The sequence below is a fragment of the Phoxinus phoxinus genome, assembly GCF_949152265.1.
Source record: "Phoxinus phoxinus genome assembly, chromosome: 3".
In the NCBI taxonomy this organism is placed as follows: Eukaryota; Metazoa; Chordata; class Actinopteri; order Cypriniformes; family Leuciscidae; genus Phoxinus; species Phoxinus phoxinus.
Window position 1 is genome coordinate 48492768 of NC_136878.1, and position 26306 is coordinate 48519073.

A 26306-nucleotide genomic window follows, 5' to 3' on the forward strand; every position below is an offset into this window, starting at 1 on the left:
CTATTTGCCAATAGCTGGGGCAGTGGTTGACGGGCGTCAGGGCGTGTCCACCGTGTGGGGGGCCTGCACACCACATCTCTGGGGCCCACTGCTGCTCCGAGATCCCCTGCAGTTTAGCCTGGGACTGTGAGGTACCCAGTTACCATGTGTGGCCACAAGGAGGCACTGCAAGAGTCTTGGTGGTGGAGAGGCTATGTACTGGCGGAGGAGACTTGCGCACTCGGCTCCTCTTTTCACCCCCTATGAGGGGGCTAGCTAGCAGCGGTAGTTGCACTAACTACAAGCACCTCCATACTCCACACTACTGCACTAGACGCTTCACACACACCCTGTGAGAGCCTCACACACACGCATTAAAGAGCACACACACACAAGTTTGTTTTGCTATACTTGTGAGGACATTCCATAGGCGTAATGGTTTTTATACTGTACAAACTGTATATTCTATCCCTTTACACTGCCCCTATCCCTAAACCTGCCCCACACACACACACACACACACACACACACACACACACACACACACACACACACACACTGCCCCATCCCTAAACCTACCCCACACAGACACACACACACACACACTGCCCCATCCCTAAACCTACCCCACACAGACACACACACACACACACACTGCCCCATCCCTAAACCTGCCCCACACAGACACACACACACACACACACACACACACACACTGCCCCCATCCCTAAACCTGCCCCACACAGACACACACACACACACACACACACACTGCCCCATCCCTAAACCTGCCCCACACAGACACACACACACACACACACACACACACACACTGCCCCATCCCTAAACCTGCCCCACACAGACACACACACACACACACACACACACACACACACACTGCCCCTATCCCTAAACCTGCCCCACACAGACACACACACACACACACACACACACACGCACACACACACACTGCCCCTATCCCTAAACCTGCCCCACACAGACACACACACACACTGCCCCTATCCCTAAACCTGCCCCACACAGACACACACACACACTGCCCCATCCCTAAACCTGCCCCACACAGACACACACACACACACACACACACACACACACACACACACACTGCCCCTATCCCTAAACCTGCCCCACACAGACACACACACACACACACACTGCCCCTATCCCTAAACCTGCCCCACACAGACACACACACACACACACACACTGCCCCTATCCCTAAACCTGCCCCACACAGACACACACACACACACACACACACACACACACACACACACTGCCCCATCCCTAAACCTGCCCCACACAGACACACACACACACACACACACACACTGCCCCTATCCCTAAACCTACCCATCACAGGAAACATTCTGCATTTTTTTTTTACATTGTTTTTCATGTTTTTTAAGCTATTTGAATTACGAGGACTCATGAAATGTCCTCATAACCATGTTTAAGTTGTAATACCAGTGTAATACACATGTCACTATACAAATTTGTGTCCTCATAAATCACATAAACAAGAGCACAAGCACACAGGTTCCTAACAGTTTAGTAGTAGGAAATTTCTAGTCATCCAGTTTTTTATATCCGCTATGCATTCCGTTAATTTTGGTGAATTGGTAAGTTTTGTCAGGGCGTGAAGAAATATAGAGCTGAGTATCATCAGCATAACAGTGAAAACTAATGCCATGCTTATGGGGTTAGAATTGTTGCATTATTCCAAATAAATAGATTATGATCCACAAATAAATGTAACGAGATTCACAAAAATATATCGAATTCACAAATAAATAGATTAAGATCCACAAATAAATGTAAAGAGTTTCACAAAAAATTATAAAATTCACAAATAAATAAAATGAGATTTGCAAATAAATAAAATATTTACAAATGTTTTATAATTTTACAAACACAACTCTGCCTGGCATTTATTTGTGAACCGATTTCTGTGCATTTGTAAATCGCGGCACACATTTGTGAATCGGTTCCTGTGCATTTGTGAATCCCCTCACGCATTTGTGGATTTTGAAACACTTCTAGCGTTGACGCGCAGATAAATCCACAAATAAGTGGACTCCACCCACCACCTACTCAAGCCAATCAGATAACGGCCACATCGAGCTGGCCAATCGTAGCACGTTCTCGCTTCAACCAATCACGTTTGGCTTTACACTCGGGGCGTTCTTGCTCTGAAATAACTGCTCATTCATCATTCATCTGCATGCATGCATTCGCTCAAATAGGAAGTGTACGCATAAAGGTCCATAAAATTGCTACAGCAAAATATCTTTAAAATTTGAATTTTGTTAGAATTACACCATTAGACTGATGGTCAAGCCAAGCCACAATTTTTATGAGCCTTGAAAAAAGCCAGAGAAACAGCACATCTCTGTTGGGAACAACGCGTTATGGACGCGTCACGTTGTTCAAGATAGAACAGAAAAGCATCAAGTAGCTGACTAATTAATGACTGGGTTCAACCCATGAATAGCTACACTATTTAGACTCTGACTGCTACACAGAGTTTTTAATTTGCTTTGCAAGATTTTATTTGCAGCATCGACCCTAGTACTAGTAACGTTACACGCTGATGCTGAGGCTCGTACTGTTACATATTGGGTGGTCATTTGGGCTCATATTTGGTGTTCTACATGACATTTATTTATGTCCTATTGCTATTTGTCACCGCGATTGTGCTTTAAAAGGCTAAATGTTCTGTAATTTAATGATTGTGTCCTTAAATTACACAATGTCCCAATAATTGCATTAAGTAGCCGCTACATCTGAAGTGCGGGCATCCGTTTACTATCAATGAATGCCCCGCGTCCAGTAACGTTGCACTATCACGAAGTATGATTTTTCAAATAACCAGCTCTAGTCAATAAGTAGACGATCAGAGCCGTTAAGAGTACGATTATGCAGACATGTCTGCAGCTAAGCAGATAGGGAATATGTGTTAACATTTCAAACATGCTAGTTTTACATGATTTAAACTGCAGCGGCAGCAGTGAACAGACAGTGCCTATTTGCTTTTGACGCGCTGTGTCGCGCCTCTTGCCGGTGTAGAGACTGTTCATGATGCTCGGGATCTCTGATTATCATAATTCCCTGAGTGTATCCTGATGGAAATATAAAGAGGCCTTAAACTCCAACAATCTTTTGAAAACAGTGTTTTTACCACAAAAACAGTTCAGCGCTAACGTTACTAACATTACTGCACCAGTGCTTCTTTCAAGGATGCGAGAATCAGTTCCCGCCCCGAGTGTAAAGCCAAACGTGATTGGTTGAAGCAATAACGTGCTACGATTGGCCAGCTCGATGTGGCCGTTATCTGATTGGCTTGAGTAGGTGGTGGGTGGAGTCCACTTATTTGTGGATTTATCTGCGCGTCAACGCTAGAAGTGTTTCAAAATCCATAAATGCGTGAGGGGATTCACAAATGCACAAGAACCGATTCACAAATGTGTGCCGCGATTTACAAATGCACAGAAATCGGTTCACAAATAAATGCCAGGCAGAGTTGTGTTTGTACAATTATAAAACATTTGTAAATATTTTATTTATTTGCAAATCTCATTTTATTTATTTGTGAATTTTATAATTTTTTGTGAAACTCTTTACATTTATTTGTGGATCTTAATCTATTTATTTGGAATATTGGAACAATAATAACCCCATACATGCTTCCTAAGGGAAGCATGTACTGAGTGAACAGCAACGGTCCCAGTACTGAGCCTTGTGGTACGCCATACTGAACTTTGTTTACTGCTACAAAATGATAATGGTCAGATAAGTGTGATTTAAACCACGCTAATGCCAAAGTTTTAAAATGACTGATTTGCTCTGATAATCTGTTTGGATTCAACCTACATGCTATAGTGCATACATGTTCGGTACCATCGATACTTGCGGTACTGTAGAAAACCTGGTACCGTCAGGATTTTAAAATGTTGATACCGACTTGGTACTGAAGTATCGGTTCTCATGACTTCCCTACAGTATATGGCTGAAATAAACCTGTATTTCCACTTGCCATCGAGCAGCATTTACTACGGTAAAACTGACCGAGTGGATCTCTGAGCTGGTGTGAGTGAGTGGAGGCGGGGCTAATTTGGATATTCGTGTGTTTTTCACTTACAGGAAGTGACAGAGAAGAGCGAGCGCATCACTCAGCTGGAGCAGGAGAAATCTGCGCTGATCAAGCAGCTGTTTGAAGCTCGCGCTCGCAACGCTCACGACAGCAGCGCACTAGACTCCACCTTCATCTGACCATCATCATCATCATCACTCCAGAGACCAGCTCAACACCACTGTTCACTTCATCATCATCACTCCAGAGACCAGCTCAACACCACTCTTTGAGCCCAATCACGCTTTCATCTGAGGCAGAGTTTACATGTTTTTAAGTCCATTTTGAACACAATAATGCCAGAGAAGCAACAGCCCAGTCTATACCAACCCCTTCAACTGGAGCTTCTCGTTATTCTCTCAGCTCCTCCCTCTCACGTGCAAAATACAAGAAATAAGCAGAACAATAAACTGGATTACAGTGCAGGACGGGCAGATGGCATGAATAAACGCGTCAGTGCATATGCTGCTTTTAAAGTTCACTACACGTTTCTTCTGGACAGTCTGTGTGAATGGAACTTTTCTCTGAGCAGTCGATCTGTGAGATCAACCGTTTGGTGTAGATCTTTCTTTTAGTTTGATTTTTCAGTTGTGGTGCTTTGATTAGTGTGCTGTGTTTTCAGAAAAAGTTGCATTTGTAAAAGTTCCTCTCCTTCATCCACACATCACACATGCAGACGTTTTTGAGCAGCTCACCATAAGCTTCGCTGTTAAAGATGACATAGAAAGTTAAAAAGACTTAAGTAGCTACAAAAGTAGCAAATCTTTGCTTCTGTATTGTGCCTTACATCTAGACTGGTTAAACGCAGCCTGATCTGCCGGCAATTAACCCTATCCTCACCCTGCAGATCAGGCTGGAAACCTGTACATTTATTTCTCCTGCTTCCTTTCCAAATTTGCGGGAACCAATCACAAACTGGCTTATCCACCTGGCGCGCTATTGCCGGGTTTAACCCAATGACGATAGAGAAGCGTCTTCTGATTTACCCGTCTCGCAAGACCGTCAATCCAATTCTGTTTAACCTCTCGACGATGCTCAATGGGTTCTTTAGTTTAGCAAACACATCGCTCGACTGGGTGTAAATGCCACTCACTTTCATGTTGTTGTTTTTTTGTACAACCTTCAAAAATCGCTCGAAGCCATTGCTGCTTCTGCAAACCGCTGTCAATGCTACATACCAACATGTTTGTTGACACATTTCCTGTCTGGAGTTTTCGCGTCTGATTGGTTGAAGGACTATCCAATTGCGTACAGAGTCATTTGAACTGTGCCCGTTGATCGCGCCTCTTGTGCTGTGGAAGCAGACTCCCCAGACCAATGCTCCATCTTAAGCTTGGTCTGGTGATAGCCAGACTACCTTACTGAATGAATGAAACTGACTATGGGAAAAGATGGGGCTTGGTTCTGTCCAGCAGTTTTTGATTGGATGGAGGCGGGTCTGAATGTAAGGGGCGGGGTTTAATCACACTGAATGATTGGAGAAGTCCTGCATACATCATCACCATAGAGAAGTCTGTCCTTTCACCGGAGGTTATGTTTAGATTTTTTTTAAAGCACTGAGGATCCCTTTATTCTGTCCCAGTCCAGTGCTCTCCATTAGAAACCATATGATCAGGGTTCCTTAAGACTTTTCTATCAAAGTAAATTCTTTGAAAGCATACGTGACTCGCTGTCTAATATCATAGAAAGTTGTTGACTCTTCTATTAGTTTGCAGAACAGAAAGTCTTTATAATAATGGAAGTCATTCTGTTTAAACGCAGAAATGCGTAGCTTGTGTATTTAAGCACTTGTATTAATTCTTTAGTTAAACATGAGTGATATTTACACCAAGTTGTTCTTTGAGGCGGGACTAATGAGTGAATATGATTGGCTGTGGTAAATGACGGCTCACTGACGCCCTCTACAGATACGGTTTTAAAATAACCTGGAATATTCTTATGCACAATTTCACTCGGTTCTGCTGGAGGGTTAGTAGTTAGATTCTTTGAATGCTCATTTTTACTCCATGTGTGAAGATTAATTGAATCTGATTTTATGAATGACTACAGCAGTGACTTGCATGAATCACTTACTTTAGAGGACTAAATGCTTCCAATCTATATTTTCTATAGCCATATATAAGCACAACAGTGCATGAAAGTGCATTTCAGACCTGAATGATGTGGACATTACAAAAAAAAAATAGTAGTCAGTTTCAGCCCTGATTGAAGAAGGTCAAAACGAGAAAGGAAGGATGTTTGTGGACGTGATCTGGAAAAGGAATATTTGATTCTAAAGATGGTTGATGTTGGATATGGAGAATGTTTGTGGGGTTTAGTAACTGCACGCTGTGAAGTTCATTTCAATCAAGTGGATCATTCAAACGTAAATCCTGGTGTTGAAGCATTTATACCTGTGTGAGATGGTGTATTTAATTTTGCCTCACCTTTATAAAGCACTGATGATCTGGCACATGATTTTCAGTTATTGCATGGAGTAAATCAGCGATTCGGTTTTCAGGAGCTGAATGTGTTCATGAAGACGCAAAAGGACAGACACAGTAAGTAGCAGCTGAAGAGTGTTTTCATCATTCTGTCTGAATCTGAGCTGATAATGAAGAATCACTGCAAAGATCTCGACGTTCTCAGCGGTTCAGCGTCTGGAAGCTGCTGTGGAAAAATGATGGTTTAATGATTTCAGTGATCGTTAGAGACATTTCAGGAGACCAATCAATGAAGGACATTAATGTCATTAGAGGCTTCACACACACACACACACACACACACACACACACACATATATATATATATATATATATATATATGCTGCACATGTGATGTAATGAATATCATCATACTTTTGATCTCAATTCTCATTTCTTTTGCTTTTGTAATCCACAACAATCTTGATGCTTTTCCATTATTAAAGCGGGTCGTTCATTAGTGACACGTGTTCTGGAGACTCTTCTGTGTCTGTCAACATTGCAGAGGTTTATTTTTGCTTTTCTACAGAAGACTTGTAGGTTAGATTAGTGTATTGTGTAGTTTTTGGGTTCAAGTTATTTGCAAAAATAGCTGGTATCACTTTATTTTGGTAGTCCATCTGTTGAGACTACTAGTTATTAGTAGCCATTACAGTACCATAAATTACTATTTCAACTGATTTAATTAAAAAAATGACAAAATCTTTCATTTACCATCTTTTGATAGTCAACTAAAGATTAGTTGCTAGTCAACAAATATATAGTTTGTGATGAGTAGACTATTAGTAGACATTCTCAATATATCTTTTAGGACTATCAGTTAAAAAGTATTAGTGACAAACAGTTGATATCAGTAACCTATCAACAAATGACATTAAGTTTTCCGTTAATTATATGGAACATATTTACAGTTTAAAACAAGAAAAACTTGTATAGTTAACAACCTAATTTAAACAAACTTAGCTGAATAAAGTGTAACCAAATGTTTTGTCCCCAGAATATCATTGCTATTTTGTTACATAATAAAATGTATCAAAATATATTGAATTTAATTCTATATAGCTTCTCTCTGGGCTGCCCGTCACAGAAAATAAGAACATAATTTCACACATTTAACAAGCATATAGATTTTACTAGTATCAGGACAATATTTTGTATTTATAAAAAAAGAAATACTGCTCCACATCTGCATCAACATTTGGTATATACTTAACATGATTTTTACACAAGCTTTTGTTATATTAATTATAACTTATCGTGTGTGTGTGTGTTCCATGACATATATTGAAATGCTTATCATACAATTTGATGTTCTGAAACTTCCAGGGAGTGTCGATGTAAAAGATGTGGACGGTTCATCAGAAGTGTCAGGACAATCACACTGCAGTCTGTTTAAGTAAGCAAATCAAATATATATAACTAGAGTATTTGACATATTACACTATTTGTATGGTGCATTTTGAGTCAACAGAGCACGGTTGCATTACAGCACGTTATCATAGTTTATGGTGGCATAATAAATATTTATGGTCACTCTAATAGCATAAGATAGCCTATTCTCCGAAGACTTTTCAGTATTCCTCTTCTCAAACCCTTTTTCCTCCGTGTCACTTTAAACTTAAACTCTAAAAAAGAGACATTTTGGGACATTTTTAAAAAGTGTTGAATCTGTTGTCGGCATAACAGCAAGCGGACGCAAATCCAGCAATAGTCCACGTGAATAAACCAGATTTTTCACGGTTGATCCACATGCTCCAGTCTGCGTTGTCGGCATTGTCCACAAAGCCAGTAGTGGTTGAGAAATGAACACCAGAATTGCCTAGAAGTTAGCCATCTCGTATATAAATAATAAATAAGCGAAAACTACAAAACACTTGAAATAAAACAAACATCAAACACGGAGCCTGTGTCACGAGTCGCACGAGCAGCGTTGCGCCCCAGAAGAGGGAAAGACATACACCAGGGCCCGTTTTTTCAAAAGGTTTAATCCGCCCAAAATTGATCCGGATTTAGTAATCCTTTTTTTTTTGCGATCCGTGATCACGTAATCCAGTTTACTTTTGAGCCAGTTTTTTAAAGCAACATCGGATTGGATCAATCTGATCCGGATAGGAACTTTTCAGGATCGCCAAATCTGGATAACCAGTGCTCAAACAGGATAGAACTATATATATGTAAAGAGCAACAAGTAGAATAGCCAGTGTGGGGTCGATATAAGTTTATTTTTATTTGAAATGAAAACACACACATTTAAAAAAACAACAAGAAAAACCCCACCCCATCCTCTTCCAGCAGTCCGCTCATCTGAGACCAACACAAACACTGTACATTGAGGATATTTATAACAAGTTTCAAATATAGATGTATTGAATTAAAAAAAAACTTAATGGAGTTCTTAAGAGGCGCTTTGCATGCCTTAACTTCCTGAGAGCGGAACCACAGAAAGCATGCAACATAACCCTTGCCTGTATTGTCCTGCACAACATCGCTACTAAGCGCAATGTCCCTCTCTGTGCTGACAATGCTGCAGCTGAGCCCCTTGGAGACCCTAACCAACCTCCTGCATTCTGCCAGAACCAGCAAACACGTGCAACAAGGGTAGTAATAGTTAGACACTATTTCTGATTTGGATTTGTTTTGGATTTCAAAAATCAGTGATTGCCATTCTTTGCATTTTTTTGGTTATTCTGTAATCATTGCATGCATCACTAATAAATATTCTAAAAACAAAAATATTTTCGATTGTGATGAATATATATATCAATTAGTGACAGATTAAAATGTATTGTTTTTGGTCAATTTTGACAGCTTTTTGGGGGATTATTTTATGAGGCCAAACTCTTTCTACTTTGCTGTAGGCCTATACTGAAAGGCTGAATACGTTAAAGCCTACCTAATCACTGTAGCCTGACGGATGAACAAATAAAATTAAAACCTTATGAATAAGGATATCTTGTAAGATACTGCATGATCCAAATATAGTATTATTTGATACATTTTCAAAGTTTTCATTACATTTTGGGCATGAAATCCACGCTGAATCCACCCTTCTGATGGGATCAGTTTAATCCAGATTTTTTGGTTCAAAGTGATCCAAATCCTACAAAAAAGTTCTGAAAAACCCAAACTAAAGGTTTGATCCGGATCAAAACCAAGATTGGATTACGTGATCTAATCCGATTATGTAATCCGTTTTTTCTTTTGAAAAACCCATTTTCAAGATTTGATCCAATCCGTTATCCAAAATCCTAGTGGATTACTTTTGAAAAACCGGGCCCAGGACATAAAACATTTGTTTGGGCTTCTAACAGAAGATTATGGTGTCACTGTGGTGCTTTCAGAGAGCATCAAGATTAGTCTGTACTGTACTATATTGTACTGTTTAGTCAGCTATGTTTGTTTGACAGATTTTACTAATATGCTTATATTTTGTTATGCTTAGAATTTGAGCAGCAAAATGTCAATATAAAAAAAAACTAGTGACTGTTACGTGGAAGCAGGGACGGGGCAGAGAGTGAATCCAGATGCAAGCACAAATTTTAATAGACAAACATAAATGCAAAATAATCTATGAACAAAGCTAAAATCCTCAATGAAGGCAGGAGGAGAACAACAACTGGAGAACAACGACAGGAATACACAAACAGCAGTAACAACCGACAAACAACAACTGAAGCACAGAGGTTTAAAGAGACTGGTGAGGGTTAGGGTGAACCAAAACTTCAGCAATTTTAACATTGTCAACACAGAAATGGGATGTAATTTGAGGTGAACCAATAAGAAGTAGATCTGTTTTATCAGTGTTGAGTTTGAGAAAAGTACTGGTCATCCAAGCATTTATATCATCAATACAAGCTGATATGGAATTTGTGGGGGAAGAGGCATCGCGTTGAGAATGGATGTATAGTTGGGTGTCATCTGCGTAAAGTAAAGGCCCAAGAACAGAACCCTGGGGAACACCGTGCGGGAGAGAGGCAGTAGTGCACTTAGCCTGGCGGATAGAGATGTAATGCTGGCGACCAGACAGGTCGGAGGTGAACCCGGATAGGGCAGTTCCAGAAATACCAAGAGCAGAGAGTCAGGGTTAGACTAAGACTGTGAGAGATTGTGTCGAACGCAGAGGAAATGTCTAGAAGAATTATAATACTGGTGGAGCCGGAGTCAGTGGCCGTAAGGAGATCAGTGATAACCCTAAGAAGTGCAGTCTCAGTGCTGTGGAGGGTGCGAAAGCCAGATTGAAAACATTCATAGTGGTTGTTAGATGACAAATGTGTTTGAAGTTGAGCAATGACCACTTTCTCAAGCAGGTTCGAAAGAAACGGTAGATTTGAGATTGGTCTGTAGTTGGCCATGTCAGAGGGGTCGAGGCCGGTTAGGACAGGAGTGACGGCAGCAGTTTTTCAGTCCAATCTGAGAACCAAGCACGGAAACATTATGTAAACCAGCAGTGCAGACAAGATCCAATGTGTGACCTTTTAAGTGTGTGGCAAAAATGTTGTACAAGATTGAAACATTCAAACAATGACAAGAGTTCGCGCGATTCTGCACAATCAGTATCAACATGTACTGTATGTTCAACTCACCACGTAATATAACACAAGGGGTTAAGGCAGAGGAAAGGGTTGGAAGAAACGAGGTTCGGCCAAGTATACTTAAGTATATCTTTAGTTGGACTAGTGTTGTCAAAAGACCCGGTACTTCGGTACCGTTTCTTTACTAAAAAAATTAAATGGTTACGGTACCAGCTTTGCTTAAGTACCGGTGGTACCGAAGTATCAGGTTAATCCGGTTCTTGATGCGCTGTCCGAACGGTGCACAGTTGCGCCCTCTTCATAAACACACTGAGACATGGCGACCGGCGGCGCTGGTAATGCGGTGGCTCTGAATCCACTTGTTGACCAGAAAGGAGGAAAGAGCCGTTCACATTCGTTTTCCAAGCGCGCCTCTGTTCACGGTTGCATAGCAACGATAGACACAACGGGAAAGCACGCGCTTGTGGAGAGGAGAAAGCGGTGCAAACTGCACTCTCCATAATGACGAGGAAGTATCATCAAATAATTAATTGATTTCTAGCCCTTGCATTAGCTTTACTACTAGATATATTCATTGAGATGAGAAATAAAAAGCCACCCTGTACAGCGATGATCAGCTGTTCGGCCGAGCTTTCCATGTTGTTACGGAAAGGCCGCTGGTTTCGTTTTTGTCACATGACCTGTTGAGACGCTTCTATTATAACACTACAATAAGATACCATTCATTCTAACATCAACACATTGAGTGAACAATATATTTTTACAACATTAATGTATGTTTGTGAATGTTATTTAATACAAACACTTGATTGTTCATGAACAGATAAAACTTTTGATTTTAAAAATTTATTACTAGGCTACATTTTTTAATTACCCCAAGGCGACCCTAACCCTAACCCTAACCCTTCAGTATATAACTATTGTTTATTGTTAGGTAATTTCAGCTAATGTTATCTAACAAATGGATATACACTTTAATATATGCAAATTTAATCTAAATTAAGTTTTGGCACCAAGAACCGTGGATTTTCACAGGTATTGGTACCGAATATTGAAATTTTGGTGCCGTGACAACACTAAGTTGGACTATTTCTGGATAAATGAAGCCTAGCGCAAGTTCTGCCAGGAAGACTCAATCCTTCACGTCACTTATTACCTTCTCATCTATCCAATCATATCCTAATAGCCAGCATAAAAGGGTGGTACTTACACTTGTCTGAGTTCGCAGATGCTGTCGCTTCAACATGATGAGCACACAGCAAGTGTGTGTTTTCTGCATATGAATTTCTTGCACTTCACACACATGGTGCGGGTTCTGCTCTCGCGCTTGGATGAGCACACCTCACATCTCTTCACTCCTTCATTTTCTGTGGGTCTGACTCCGGATCCACCTGCTTGTACTGACTCAAACAAAGCTTTTCATCTGTAATTTCATCTGTAATTTGCTATTAATTCTGAACACCCTGATTTAGCTTTTTTTCAAGTGTGTTTGGTTAGGGTTAGAGCACTTTTAGATACACTTGCACTTTAGAACTGGAGTTGAAGTGCCCTGACATACATAAAATAAATGTTTTTATTTTTAAAACGTAATAGTAATTTTGTTTGTATATGTCAAAACACATCAGCATGTTGCAACTTTGCATGCATGTTCATGATGATAAATGAGAAAAAGTCACAAAATAACAAGAAAAAAAAACAAAGGTTTAATATTATTTCAGGTAGCTTGAAAAAATAAATGATAGCTCATTTTTACCATCTGTGGGTGACAAAATATTTTCCTGTATTGAAATAAGTGTGGAAAAGCTATTTTTTTAGCTTCATAAGGTAGTAAAAAGCCAAAATAACAAAATATAACCAATAAATGTTATTATTTTGGGTCAGTACAGTTGCCTTAGAGCGTTAAAATATGTGGGTCATGTGACGTCTGTCATATGATGCATGAAATAAGACTCAAAACGAGATGGCTATGCAGACTCACATCTGGGAGGTGAGGACAATGACTCTGGACATTTATTCTCAGAGGAGATGATGGTAGCTCCATCGGAGTGACAGAAGTATCAGCAGACTGTGTTGGGGGCTCTTCTGTCTTGATCAGTCCACTTTTCCTTAGCTGATCAACATGGCGCCGCCATACGGTGCCACCCGGGAGCTCAACCTTGTACATCAATGGTCCAGTTTTCTCCTTAACTACAGCCACGACCCACTTGCAGTCTCCCCTGTAGCTTCTGGCAAGCACAGTTTCATCAACCGTAAAGCACCGTGTGGGTCTGGCAGGGTTCCTCTGCCCTTGTTTCATTTGTCTGTCCTGCACAGTCTGTTTGATGTAAGGCTGAATCAGATCCAATCTGGAACGAAGTGAACGTCCCATGAACAACATAGCTGGAGTTTGGTTTGTAGTAGCATGGGTGGCATTTCTGTATGCAAACAAAAGTGGTGCCTTTTCTGGCTCATTCTGTGTCATTTGGAAACCAGTGCACTGCAGGGTCAGCCGCTCTATCTCTAGATCCATTCCTGGCCACCACACATAACTCCTGGCGAGTGCCTTCATTTTCACCATGCCTAGATGGCCCTTATGCAGCTCGTCCAGAACACCAGATCTTAATCTGGTGGGTATGATGGTTCGCAGCCCCCACACTACACACCCAGCATTCAGAGAGAGATCATGACGTTTTGCTTAGTACGCAGGCAGCAGAGATTTGTGTTTGACTGTCCAACCTTGCAGTGTTGCTAGATACACTTGTGACAGAACCTTGTCACGTTTGGTTTCAGTTTTCACCATGTCTGCTGTGACAGGCAAGCCTTCAGTCTGGCTGATGGAGAACATATCCAGAACCCCTTCCTCTCCATATTCATCTTTTGCCACTTCTGATGGCAATCGAGACAGTCCGTCTGCATTTGTTATGCGAGCAGCTGCAGTGGCAGGGATGCCTTTCTGTGGGCTGAAAATGGAAGTCAGCGGTTGATGGTCCGTCACAAGGGTAAACTCTCTGCCGAAATGATAGTGGTTGAATCTTTTGACACCCCAAACTAGACTCAATGCCTCTATGTCAATTTGGGCATAGTTTTTCTCAGCTGCAGACAAAAACCGTGATACAAACGCGATTGGCCTCTCACTTCCATCATCCATTACGTGTGACATCACTACCCCGATCCCATAGGGAGAGGCATCACATGCCAGCTTCACTGGGAGGGATGGATTGTAATGTGTCAGGACCATGTCGGATATTATCAGCTTCTTGGCTTCCTGAAAAGCACGATCACACTCCTTATTCCATTTCCACTGCCTGCCTGACTGCAGTAATTCATTTAGGGGATGCAGGACCGTTGCCAGGTTGGGCAGAAACCTATTGTAATAGTTCACAAACCCTAAAAAGGACCTGAGCTGCGAGACACCTTGTGGCTTTGGAGCGTTCATCACCACCTGAGTTTTGTCCTGGCTCTTGTGCAATCCCTGGACATCTACAATATGCCCACAATATGTGACACTGGGCTTGAGAAATTCGCATTTGTCTGGTCTGGCTCTAAGTCCAAATTCCTCCAGTCGTTTAAGGGCCTTTTCAGGTTTTCTAGATGCTCCTCATCTGTAGCACCCGTGGCAATTATGTCATCTAGATAGCACTGTGTTCTGGGCACTCCTTGAAGGACTTGGTCCATTGCACGTTGCCAGATGGCTGGAGCTGAAGCTACTCAAAACACAAGCCTGTTGTAACGATAAAGACCCTTAATCGTGTTGAATGGTTAGAAAGTCTTTTGAATCATCTTCCATCTCCATCTGGAGGTAGGCGTCAGCTAAGTCCACCTTGAAAGACACTGTCCGCCTGCAAGATTTGCGAAAATGTCCTCGATTCGGGGTAGAGGATATTGTTCAGCTTGTAGTACAGGATTAATTGAGACCTTGAAGTCCCCGCATAGTCTAACTGTGCCGTTTTTTTTTACTACAGCGACAACGGGTGTCGCCCATGGACTCCAGTCCACTTTCGACAGTATCCAATTTTCCTCCAGCCGATCCAACTCACTTTCGACAATGTCGGATGGTGTATGGAACTGGACGTGCTTTGTGGAACCGTGAGGTCGCACCATCCTTAAGCACAATTTTCCCTTTGATGGATTTTAGGGTGCTAATACCACTTTGAAATACAGGGGCAGCATCCCTAAAGATCCGTTCCAGCTTTTCTTTTGTATTTTGTGGCACGGCAGGAACACGTTGAGGTTTTTGACCTCGTCCAAGCCCATCTGAAACAATGTTGTTTTCGTCAACGATGACAATAACGCAATTATTTCGTTGACGCACCTTTTTTTTATAACGATAACGTTACGATGACTAGCTAAAAATGGCTCCAAGGTGACTAAAACATGACGAGACGTTTTCTAGTTTTCGTTGACGAGACGAGATGGAACGAAAATGATTAGTCTGACGTTCACAATGCATGTCATTTCTGCCTATAAATACGATAATTTTGACCTCTGTACGATGTACGATCAATAATGAAAAAAATCCCATAATGTACGTTAATTTCAGAATTGCCCACAAAGTAGTTAAAATCTCCCGGAATCTAGATCGAGCGAGCAAGAGCGCGCATGTGTAGCACGCGCACAGCAGAGAAAGGGAGCGAGAGACCTTGCGTGTGTGTGCTAGTGTGCCTCACACAGTGTGCTAGTGTGCCTCATAGTGTGCATGTAAGGACCCGACCAATCGAATTATTCAGAAAGTCTAGTTTATTATGCAAAGGTTTTAAGGTTAACTGTTGTTTTATGAATTGCAAAACTTGCTGCAACCTGTCAAACCTAAGCCCATTTCCAATACGTTTTAACCTAAATTAATTTGTTAAAGACTACTTTTTTTTTTTTTTTACTAAAATTGACTAAAACCTTTTTGTGTTTTCGTCGACTAAAACTTGACTAAAACTATCAAGTTTATAAGTGACTAAAATGTGACTAAAACTAAAAAGCATTTTCGTCAAAAAGACTAAGACTAAAACTAAAAGGGCTGCCAAAAACAACACTGATCTGAAACACCCTTAACCACTCACGGCCCCACAGCGGTGCGCCTCCCTTTGGAAGTATGTACAAGTTGAGAATCTCTTTCCGGTCGTTATATTCTACTGTCACAAGCAGCGAACCCAGTGGTCTTACTCTTTCTCCAGTATACGTTTTGAGAACAATAGAAGATGGGTTTAGTTTCTCTTTATTGAAAAAGACCTTGTAATCGCTCTCAGACATGACTGAAACAGCTGAGCCTGTGTCCAGCTTCATTTTTACTGCCTGACCATTTATTTTAGGCGTGAGCCAGATGTTCTTTTCCGCTCAGACTGAACAGTTCCAAACTGGCCATTGCATCCTCACTGTCATTGTCTGATACATCAAGTTTATGAATGTTTTTCTTGTCACTGAGATATCTCTTATCTTTTTCAGTCCCCTTTGCCTTGCCACTGCGACAAACTCGTTGAATGTGCCCAGTTTTGTGACATTGTCTACACTCAGGGTCCGAAATTAACACCCGCCAAGCGCCAAATGCGGGTAGATTTTCCATTTGGCGAGTAAATCTCAAAAGGCTATCCGCCACACTGGCGGGTGAATATTCATACCAAAATAGTAATGTAATAAAATGTTTGTCCCGCCATCGTCATATCTGATCGGTGAGTAGCCGAATGTAGACGAACTGCTGCGCGTGTGACAGGGCGCATGTTTAACTGAAGAACGAACAGAGAGAGAGAGCGAGCCCCGGTCGCGCGCGCGCGCGCTCTCTCTCTCTCTCTCTCTCAGTGGAGCCAGGCGAAAGTATAAAGGCTTCACCGTCTCCTAAGCGCTGTCTTCAGCATCCCACAATCTTCAGCAAATTAACACCCGCCAAGCGCCAAATGCTGGTAGATTTTCCGTTTAGCGAGTAGGCTAAATAATAAAATAAAATGTTCGGACACTCGGGAGGTCGTGAGATATTGCACACGTTTCGAGTCAGTTAAACTGATATTCGCGTCAAAGCAGCCGGTACACGGCACGACTGTCCGGCAGCAATCACGTGAGCTTTCGTGCTAAACACAAGAGACCGGAGTTTTCAATGTTGCAGGCAATAGCTTCAGATAGAAAATGACAGAAATGTGTGTGCAAATGAACAGTAGCCATTCCTTTCAACATAAAAACGAGAGAGAGAGAGAGAGCGAGATTGAGTGTGTGTGTGTGTGTGTGTGTGTGTGTGTGTGTGTGTGTGTGTGTGTGTGTGTGTGTGTGTGTGTGTGTGTGTGTGTGTGTGTGTGTGTGTGTGTGTGTGTAAAAAAAAAAAAAAAAAATGTTTGTTATAGCCTAAATTTCAAATTTTGCTCTGGACAATTTTTTATGTTTGTATTCAACATAATACCTTATTATCTCAATTAAATGTACTGAAATTAATGTATATGTGACACAAAAAGGCTGTTTATTATTTTGGCCGGTAAAAAATATGCTTGGCTGGTGGATTTTTTCATCTACCAGTCCCCGTGGCAGGTGAGCCAAAAAGTTAATTTCGGACCCTGTCTACACTGCATTGAGAGGGGAGATGAGAAAAATTTCCACAACGAAAACAGGGCGTCTGGTTTATTCTGCTTATTGTTGACAGTTTATTCACACTTCCAGCCTTTATGTCACTTTGAAAGAACATTACTGCAAGATATACCTCTCCCTTGTCCTGGTCCTTGCCCCACTCCTCTCCCATGTCCTTGCCCCACTCCTCTCCCTTGTCCTGGTTCTTGCCCCACTCCTCTCCCTTGTCCTGGTCCTTGCCCCCCTCCTCTCCCTTGTCCTGGTCCTTGCCCCACTCCTCTCCCTTGTCCTGGTCCTTGCCCCCCTCCTCTCCCTTGTCCTGGTTCTTGCCCCACTCCTCTCCCTTGTCCTGGTCCTTGCCCCCCTCCTCTCCCTTGTCCTGGTTCTTGCCCCACTCCTCTCCCTTGTCCTGGTCCTTGCCCCCCTCCTCTCCCTTGTCCTGGTCCTTGCCCCACTCCTCTCCCTTGTCCTGGTCCTTGCCCCACTCCTCTCCCATGTCCTTGCCCCACTCCTCTCCCTTGTCCTGGTTCTTGCCCCACTCCTCTCCCTTGTCCTGGTCCTTGCCCCACTCCTCTCCCTTGTCCTGGTTCTTGCCCCACTCCTCTCCCTTGTCCTGGTCCTTGCCCCCCTCCTCTCCCTTGTCCTGGTCCTTGTCCCACTCCTCTCCCTTGTCCTGGTCCTTGCCCCCCTCCTCTCCCTTGTCCTGGTCCTTGCCCCACTCCTCTCCCTTGTCCTGGTCCTTGCCCCACTCCTCTCCCTTGTCCTGGTCCTTGCCCCCCTCCTCTCCCTTGTCCTGGTTCTTGCCCCACTCCTCTCCCTTGTCCTGGTCCTTGCCCCCCTCCTCTCCCTTGTCCTGGTTCTTGCCCCACTCCTCTCCCTTGTCCTGGTTCTTGCCCCACTCCTCTCCCTTGTCCTGGTCCTTGCCCCACTCCTCTCCCTTGTCCTGGTCCTTGCCCCCCTCCTCTCCCTTGTCCTGGTCCTTGTCCCACTCCTCTCCCTTGTCCTGGTACTCGACTTCCTCTCCCCCCGTGTAGGCATTTTTCTTTCTTTCTTTCTTTCTTTCTTTCTTTCTTTCTTTCTTTCTTTCTTTCTTTCTTTCTTTCTCTTTCTTTCTTTCTTTCTTTCTTTCTTTCTTTCTTTCTGTTGATATTGTTCCTCTTCCACACAAGATCAGCCCAAAGAGTCCTCTTTTACATTATAACATATGATCATGCGATTGAAATAAACTCAACACCTGAGTGTAATTCCTTGGATATCAGCTGTAATATATATATATTTGCAAAACTTCAATAAGCTGTTTCTCAGTAGCAATGGAATAAAATACATGGAATATATTTGTGTTTCAATTCACAATATGAATAGCTGTTCACTTTGACTTTAGCCTTTCAATCCCCGGTTGCACTTGACCATGTGTCGAGGTGTCCATGAGCAAGACACCTAACCCCAGCTGCTCCCGACGAGCTGGATGGCTGACACCGCCGTCGGTGTATGAATGTGAGGCAACTTGTAAAGCGCTTTGGTGGCCATTGGGTCTGTGAAAGCGCTATATAAATGCAGTCCATTTACCATTGACAGCCAACTGGCACTTTTTGTAAAATCTATAGATTAACACTTGAAATGCACCTTATAGTCTATAGGCAGTTAGTTGAACGTATGTTACTTGTCTGTTGAAACAGTGTTGTTGAATGTCAACTGATGTTGACATGCTACTGAATGGCCACTTATAACTAGAAGAGTCTCAACAGATGGACTTTCAAAATAAAGTGTTACCAAATAGCTTAACAACAAGCACTTACTGTAGCGGACAGTTTCTCAATATCTCTATTATTCACATCTCATATCTCTATTTTGATGCTTTTTAAACATTTTCTGTTATTAGTGTTTTGACCTTGGACCTCTTACATTTTATCTCATCTCTGTCATTTTATCTGAATTATGTTAAAATCAAAAATCAAATAAGCAGAGCAGAGATTTCTGTCATATATGGATGAATATTGTGACGATCTGCAAGACTGTGTCGGTCGTGTCTTTAATATGAGGCTGTGCAAACCAGGATGATGAAAGTGCTTTATCGGTTCTTGTGTTTATTCAGACGAGGCTTCATGCTGTTGAAGAAGCTTAAGATGACAAAAGTGCTTCTGTTTTGACACGGAAAATGATTCTGTCGCACAAAGGTAAAAAAATAATAAATCACATAGCTGCCTCTTTGTCTTATTCTTCCATCCAGATGAACCTCCATGTCATCTTCATGTAACAAATTACACTTTGTTACAGTGAATTTCAGAAGAATACTAATGTACGGTTGCATCAGTTGTTTACCACCAAATTTCCGTCAGGAGCCAATGGCGAGTTGCATCATTGCCAATCAGTGTTAATGATGAGGACTTGCTTCTGCACGTCTTCTGAACCAATCCCACCATCCGTAAACATAAACCCTGTAAATATGTTAATATGTTAGCAGGTTATCTGGTCCATAAACTCAGCAATATGCAAATAGTTCTTCTGTAAGAGGGGACACATTTCCATATTGGTTTATTCTCTGGAACGCTTGGCTTCGGTTGGCTCCTGAAGCTCCCGGTGGTGTTGAATCATGGGAGTGAACGTGTCGTCAGTGTCCTCAGCTTAAAATGAGCTGTCAGTCTCACGACAAACTTCACACTGCGCTGAAGACCACAGGAACTTCAGACAGGTAAGAGATGATGCTTATCAAGACAGTGAAAGGTTTCTCTACTGACGGGAACTTCATAAATGTAACAACTGGTGGTTTAAGATGATTCATATTCAGTGACACTTATTGGTTAAGCTGTATTGAAACAACCAACTAAGGTCACTGAATAATTAAACTTAATGTTCTGACTTAACTATGAATTTGTATCACTGTATCAACTTAATGAAACTATCTTTTGTAGAGCTGCTTTACAGTTGAAATTGAAATCATAATGATATTTTAACTGAACTATTACTCTGAAGCTGTATTGTATAAAGTGCTATGAACATGACTTGACAAATCTAGTTTAATCTAATTTATATCACAAACTCTATACATATTCTGTCACATAGTTGTCATAAGGCTGCTTGTTTATCTTCTATGTTTGTATTTTGTGCATAATTATTGTTCTGTTCTATTATTTCTAAGTCATTGTATAGAAGAAGTTTTTTTTCATATTTCAAACAAAGCAGATTCCTACTGTGACAACACAATACAATGTGACAACATGCCCCGTTGTAGATGTAGTTTGTTAAATGAACTGTAACAATCATGTTTTTCCAAGTCAAGACTTTAATATTTGATTAAGGATTATCCATTTTTAAAATGATTATCGAAAGTGATTATTCTTTAACCCTCTGGAGTCTAAGGTGTTTTTGGGGTCCTTGAGATGTTTTGACATGACCTGATATTTGTATTTTTTTCAGTTGCTTATAAACATATTAATGGCAAAGGTGTAATTACACTCTATTTAGCACGAACATGACTATCATAATATGTGAGCAACATGTATGTACATGTTTGCATTTTTGAGAGAATATTATTTATGCGTGGTTATTCAAAAAACTCAAACTTAAATGTTCTGATATAAGACCACAAACAACCAACTTCACATATTTCCACAATACTTTTGACTAATGGATCTTGTCGGCTAGAGTATTTACTTCAAAATGATCTGAAAATCATCCGGGCTAATCGTTCACATTAAACAATAGATTGATTTAAATTTTGTAAGACACTTTTTGTTTGGAAAGGCAATATGCAGGTGGGCGTGAATGATCCAACAAGGTCATGAATAATGTCCTCATTCACACCTGGAGACAAAGACCTGCTAATGCTGCATACTAATGAGCCTTTCACTGAGTGTGTCACTGAGCCACACAGAATGCAAAGACAACACACACACATATATATATACATACATACATACACACACACACACACACACACACATATATATATATATATATATATATATATATACATACATACATACACACACACACACACACACATATATATATATATATATATATATATATATATACATACATACATACATACATACACACACACACATATATATATATTACTACAGAATTGGTTCAGAGTTGGAAACATCTTGAAAAAAAAGTGTATTTTTCCACAAACTGTGTAGGCCTATGCTTGCAAATTGTATAATATCCAAGGTAAACATTTCTAGTAATTGTGCAGTTAATTCTTATTCGTATTTTCAGAAAGTTTTGGATTATGTAGGCTATCCTCTCCCCAAATTTGTCACTAACAAAACACAAAAATAATTTAAAGAGAAGGCTTATATTGACCTTTTAAGATTTTGTTTGCACCTTGGAAATTAGGTTTTGATGTGGCAGTACAAACTTTATAATCTATCCAAAACGAAATGTTGTCTTTCATATTTCGTCTGTAACATCGTCTTTTATAATATAGCCTATATTAGGGCATAAATGTTAATTTGCAGTTTAAAATGTTGCTTATACAAAGACATTTTATTTCAACGTATTCAGTCGATTTTTACTCATCTCAGTAGGCAATATAGATAGTTTCATTCACACACACAGACGCGCGAGCTGTAGGCTAGTAGCTAAACAACAACATGCACATGTGCCGTTCATTTATCAAACACAGAAACGCGCGAACTGGAGTAAACAACAGCATGTGCCGTTCATTCATTCAAACACAGAAACGCGCGGACTGGAGTAAACAACAGCATGTGCCGTTCATTCATTCAAACACAGAAACGCGCGAACTGGAGTAAACAACAGCATGTGCCGTTCATTCATTCAAACACAGAAACGCGCGAACTGGAGTAAACAACAGCATGTGCCGTTCATTCATTCAAACACAGAAACGCGCGGACTGGAGTAAACAACAGCATGTGCCGTTCATTCATTCAAACACAGAAACGCGCGAACTGGAGTAAACAACAGCATGTGCCGTTCATTCATCAAACACAGAAACGCGCGAGCTGTAGGCTAGTAAACAACAACATGCACATGTGCCGTTCATTCATTCAAACACAGAAACGCGCGAACTGGAGTAAACAACAGCATGTGCCGTTCATTCATTCAAACACAGAAACGCGCGAACTGGAGTAAACAACAGCATGTGCCGTTCATTCATTCAAACACAGAAACGCGCGAACTGGAGTAAACAACAGCATGTGCCGTTCATTCATTCAAACACAGAAACGCGCGAGCTGGAGTAAACAACAGCATGTGCCATTCATTCATTCAAACACAGAAACGCGCGGACTGGAGTAAACAACAGCATGTGCCGTTCATTCATTCAAACACAGAAACGCGCGAACTGGAGTAAACAACAGCATGTGCCGTTCATTCATTCAAACACAGAAACGCGCGAACTGGAGTAAACAACAGCATGTGCCATTCATTCATTCAAACACAGAAACGCGCGGACTGGAGTAAACAACAGCATGTGCCATTCATTCATTCAAACACAGAAACGCGCGAACTGGAGTAAACAACATCATGTGCCGTTCATTCATCAAACACAGAAACGCGCGAGCTGTAGGCTAGTAAACAACAACATGCACATGTGCCGTTCATTCATCAAACACAGAAACGCGCGAGCTGTAGGCTAGTAAACAACAACATGCACATGTGCCGTTCATTCATCAAACACAGAAACGCGCGAGCTGTAGGCTAGTAAACAACAACATGCACATGTGCCGTTCATTCATTCAAACACAGAAACGCCATTCAAATTTAAACAGTCTTTTGCGGTTTACAGACACCATTTCATATCGCGATTAGAACAAAGCACTTACTGATGATCTGCAGCTGGATCCGTTGTTCGGCTACTCCAGCACGTTTGAGGTAAAATTTTCAGGATTATCACGATATTATTATTCCTCACAGCGAGTGTGTTGTCCAGCTGTTGTGGGCGTTGACTGGTTTGCATGTGTTGCTTCAGATAATCTGCGTTTGAATAGCGGCGCGCTCTCGATGGGCGTGTCACATTAGCAGATAATGAGGTGCCAGAACGATAATGAGCACGACTGATCTCTCGCTCTTTTTATATAGATTACATAAACAGAGAATATTTGTTTTAGTTTTGAATTAGATAATTTAAAACTACACACTTAAATGATTATAGAGATATATATCTCATGTCTGAGTGAATAGTATTCGCTGAGATTTGTTTAAATTTAGAGACGTGCTTCAGAAAAAAAGTTCACGGAGACGGAGAGGCATAAAGCACTCCCTGTTTACTTTCTTTATTTTACAAAAGCACAATGTTTTATTTCGAATGTAAGTGGACACATAAAAAAGTAGACATTTAACAGCTTATTTTTTCATATTTCTTAAGTCTGTATGACCAAAACCGACGGAGTATTTTAGGTCTATTTTGCTGCTATGTAAAAAAAAACGAGCAAAACGCGCCCGCGCGTTTGCCGACCTCAGGGGGTTAACAGAAAGCCTTTTGTTGCATTATGAGAGATCTTCACATGTGATGTCATGGCATCTGTAGGGAAATACTTTAATTCAACACGTATTTGTGCGCATGTGAACTTCAGTTATTGTGTCTGCAAGTGTGTAGAGTTTCATGAGCCCAAACGGTGAAATTCACTCATGAATGTCATTATTGTGACATAAAGTCAAAGCTGTTTCAGTGCCGTTTGAATGAGGAGCAGAAAAGCACAAAGCAAGAGTTTGATTGATCACTGTTTGTGTGTTTCAGGGGTTGGTCCGAGCACACTGAGAGGACGATGGAAATCACAGAGTTGTTCAGATACATCAACTCGTCTCTGTTCATCAGTCACCGGCCGCTGAACGCCTCTCCGGTCGAGCAGACCGTCTACGCTAGATGCGCACACATGCCCACCGTCATCATCTTCTACCTGGTGCTGCAGTTCATCAACATGTTCCTGGGCATCCCGGCCAACATCATGGTTCTGTGGCTCATCTGTAAGAATAAGGGAGATTCGTCCACCTCAGACATCTTCATCGTCCATCTGGCCGTGCTGGACACGTTCTTCTGCCTCACTCCTCCGCTGGAACTGGCCAACATCGTGTATCTGACCAGCAGCAGCACCTGGTACGTTCTGCGCTTCTTCTACGGCGTCAAAGACTCGTCACCGCTTTTCTTGTCCTGCATCTGTCTGGACAGATACATGGCCGTCTGCCATCCCATCACCTTCACCAAACTCAAAGACCAGCGGCATCGCTCGGTGTGCGCCGGCGCCGTGTGGCTCGTCACTTTAGTCTATGCCACAGCGAAGTGTGCAGGAAACATCCCTAACTTTGAGAAAGCCTTCACCGTCATGATTCTGGCAGCGTTTGCGTTCATGCTGTTCTGTAACATCTCTATTCTCTGGGCCCTCAGACAATCTGCTTCAGGTCGAGACGAGAGGCATCCCTTTAAGAAAAAGGCCTTCAAAATGGTCATCATCATCTTGGCCATCATCGTGTTTAACTACTTCCCGCCGGTGGCTCTCTTTCCATTTCAAGAGTATTTCTCTCCGGAGGTCTTCCACTGTTACATCCACTACATCGCCTTTGGCTTCATGGACATCAGCAGCAGCATCCAGCCGGTTCTGTATCTGTCGCGGGACAAGCTTCACAAAGTCCCACCGTGCTGCTCGAAAAACACAGAATCTATGGATGATCCTGTGTTTACAGTCAGCCATTGAGTTGCTGTTATTGGAGTATCTCATTGATCAGATGCACTGAACTACTGTAATAATGCAGGTCTGTGTGTTCTGTGTACGTAAACAATGTGTACTGTTATTATATTAGAGCCATTAGACTCTTTCTGCTGCTGTTTTATGCTTAAGTTTGTTGGTTGTGAGGTATGTGTTGAATTTACATGAAAACAAGCTGCTGATGTGTGCATATAATCATGTTGTTATGAGCATATTTATTTGTGATGGATTTTGGTTTGTTTTAAAGTACAGTAATTGTGTGCCACATCAGCCTCATGAGCTCTTCATTTATTTATGTTTGCAATTCTGGATAAACATCGGTGTATGAGACAAGATGCCTGTTTTAAATAATTATATTTTTCAAAACATTGCACCATACACACACAGTGTATGTATATATATATACATACATATATATATATATATATATATATGTACACACAGTATATATATATATATATATATATATATTAGGGGTGAAACGATACACGTATTCGTATTGAACCGTTCGTGCCGACCAAAATTTCATTATTTCCAATGTAGGCGCGTTGCGCGTGGCAAGCGCGCTCATAATGTAAGACGCTGGCGCGACCACAACATTACCCCACATTAAATGGCAAATGTAATGCAAGCGGAACGAAACTGAGCAACTCGTTATTGTGTGGTTGACGGACCGTTTATCAATTTGGACCAATGCAGCGCGAGCCGATCTTGATCAAGCAGCACTGTTACTACACAGCGAGATCCAGTAAAGAAAGCATTTGAATTCGCCACTGAAGTATTTACATCGCTGCGAGATCTAGTGAGAAACATTCACATTTCTCGGTTATTAACAGATCAAACAGTGCTGACGTGGAAACCAGGAAGAAACATTTTGCCATGAATGAACTATTCAGTGTCCACAGATCAGCCAGATTCACCATGGATTTACTGTAGGAACACTACTAACTGTAACCATGGAAGTTTGGCAGGAATAGTAACGTTAGGCTAT

At 41.5% G+C, this 26306-nt stretch overlaps 2 protein-coding genes across 2 annotated transcripts in view; both read left to right on the forward strand.

Annotated features, from left to right (window-relative positions):
- Positions 1-5793, forward strand: part of sapcd2 (suppressor APC domain containing 2) — a 34909-nt gene extending 29116 nt beyond the window's left edge. The window contains exon 6 of the mRNA XM_079608076.1: positions 4147-5793. Within this exon, the coding sequence (XP_079464202.1) occupies positions 4147-4275 (129 nt within the window). The 3' untranslated portion in view covers positions 4276-5793. The remainder of the gene's footprint in view (positions 1-4146) is intronic.
- An 18586-nt stretch (positions 5794-24379) lies between these two features.
- On the forward strand, positions 24380-25303 carry hcar2 (hydroxycarboxylic acid receptor 2; the record flags this gene model as incomplete). The annotated part of the gene is made up of 1 exon (XM_079607384.1): positions 24380-25303. The coding sequence occupies one exon, from the start codon at positions 24380-24382 to the stop codon at positions 25301-25303; it is 924 nt and encodes a 307-aa protein (XP_079463510.1).
- Between the last annotated feature and the right edge of the window lie 1003 nt (positions 25304-26306).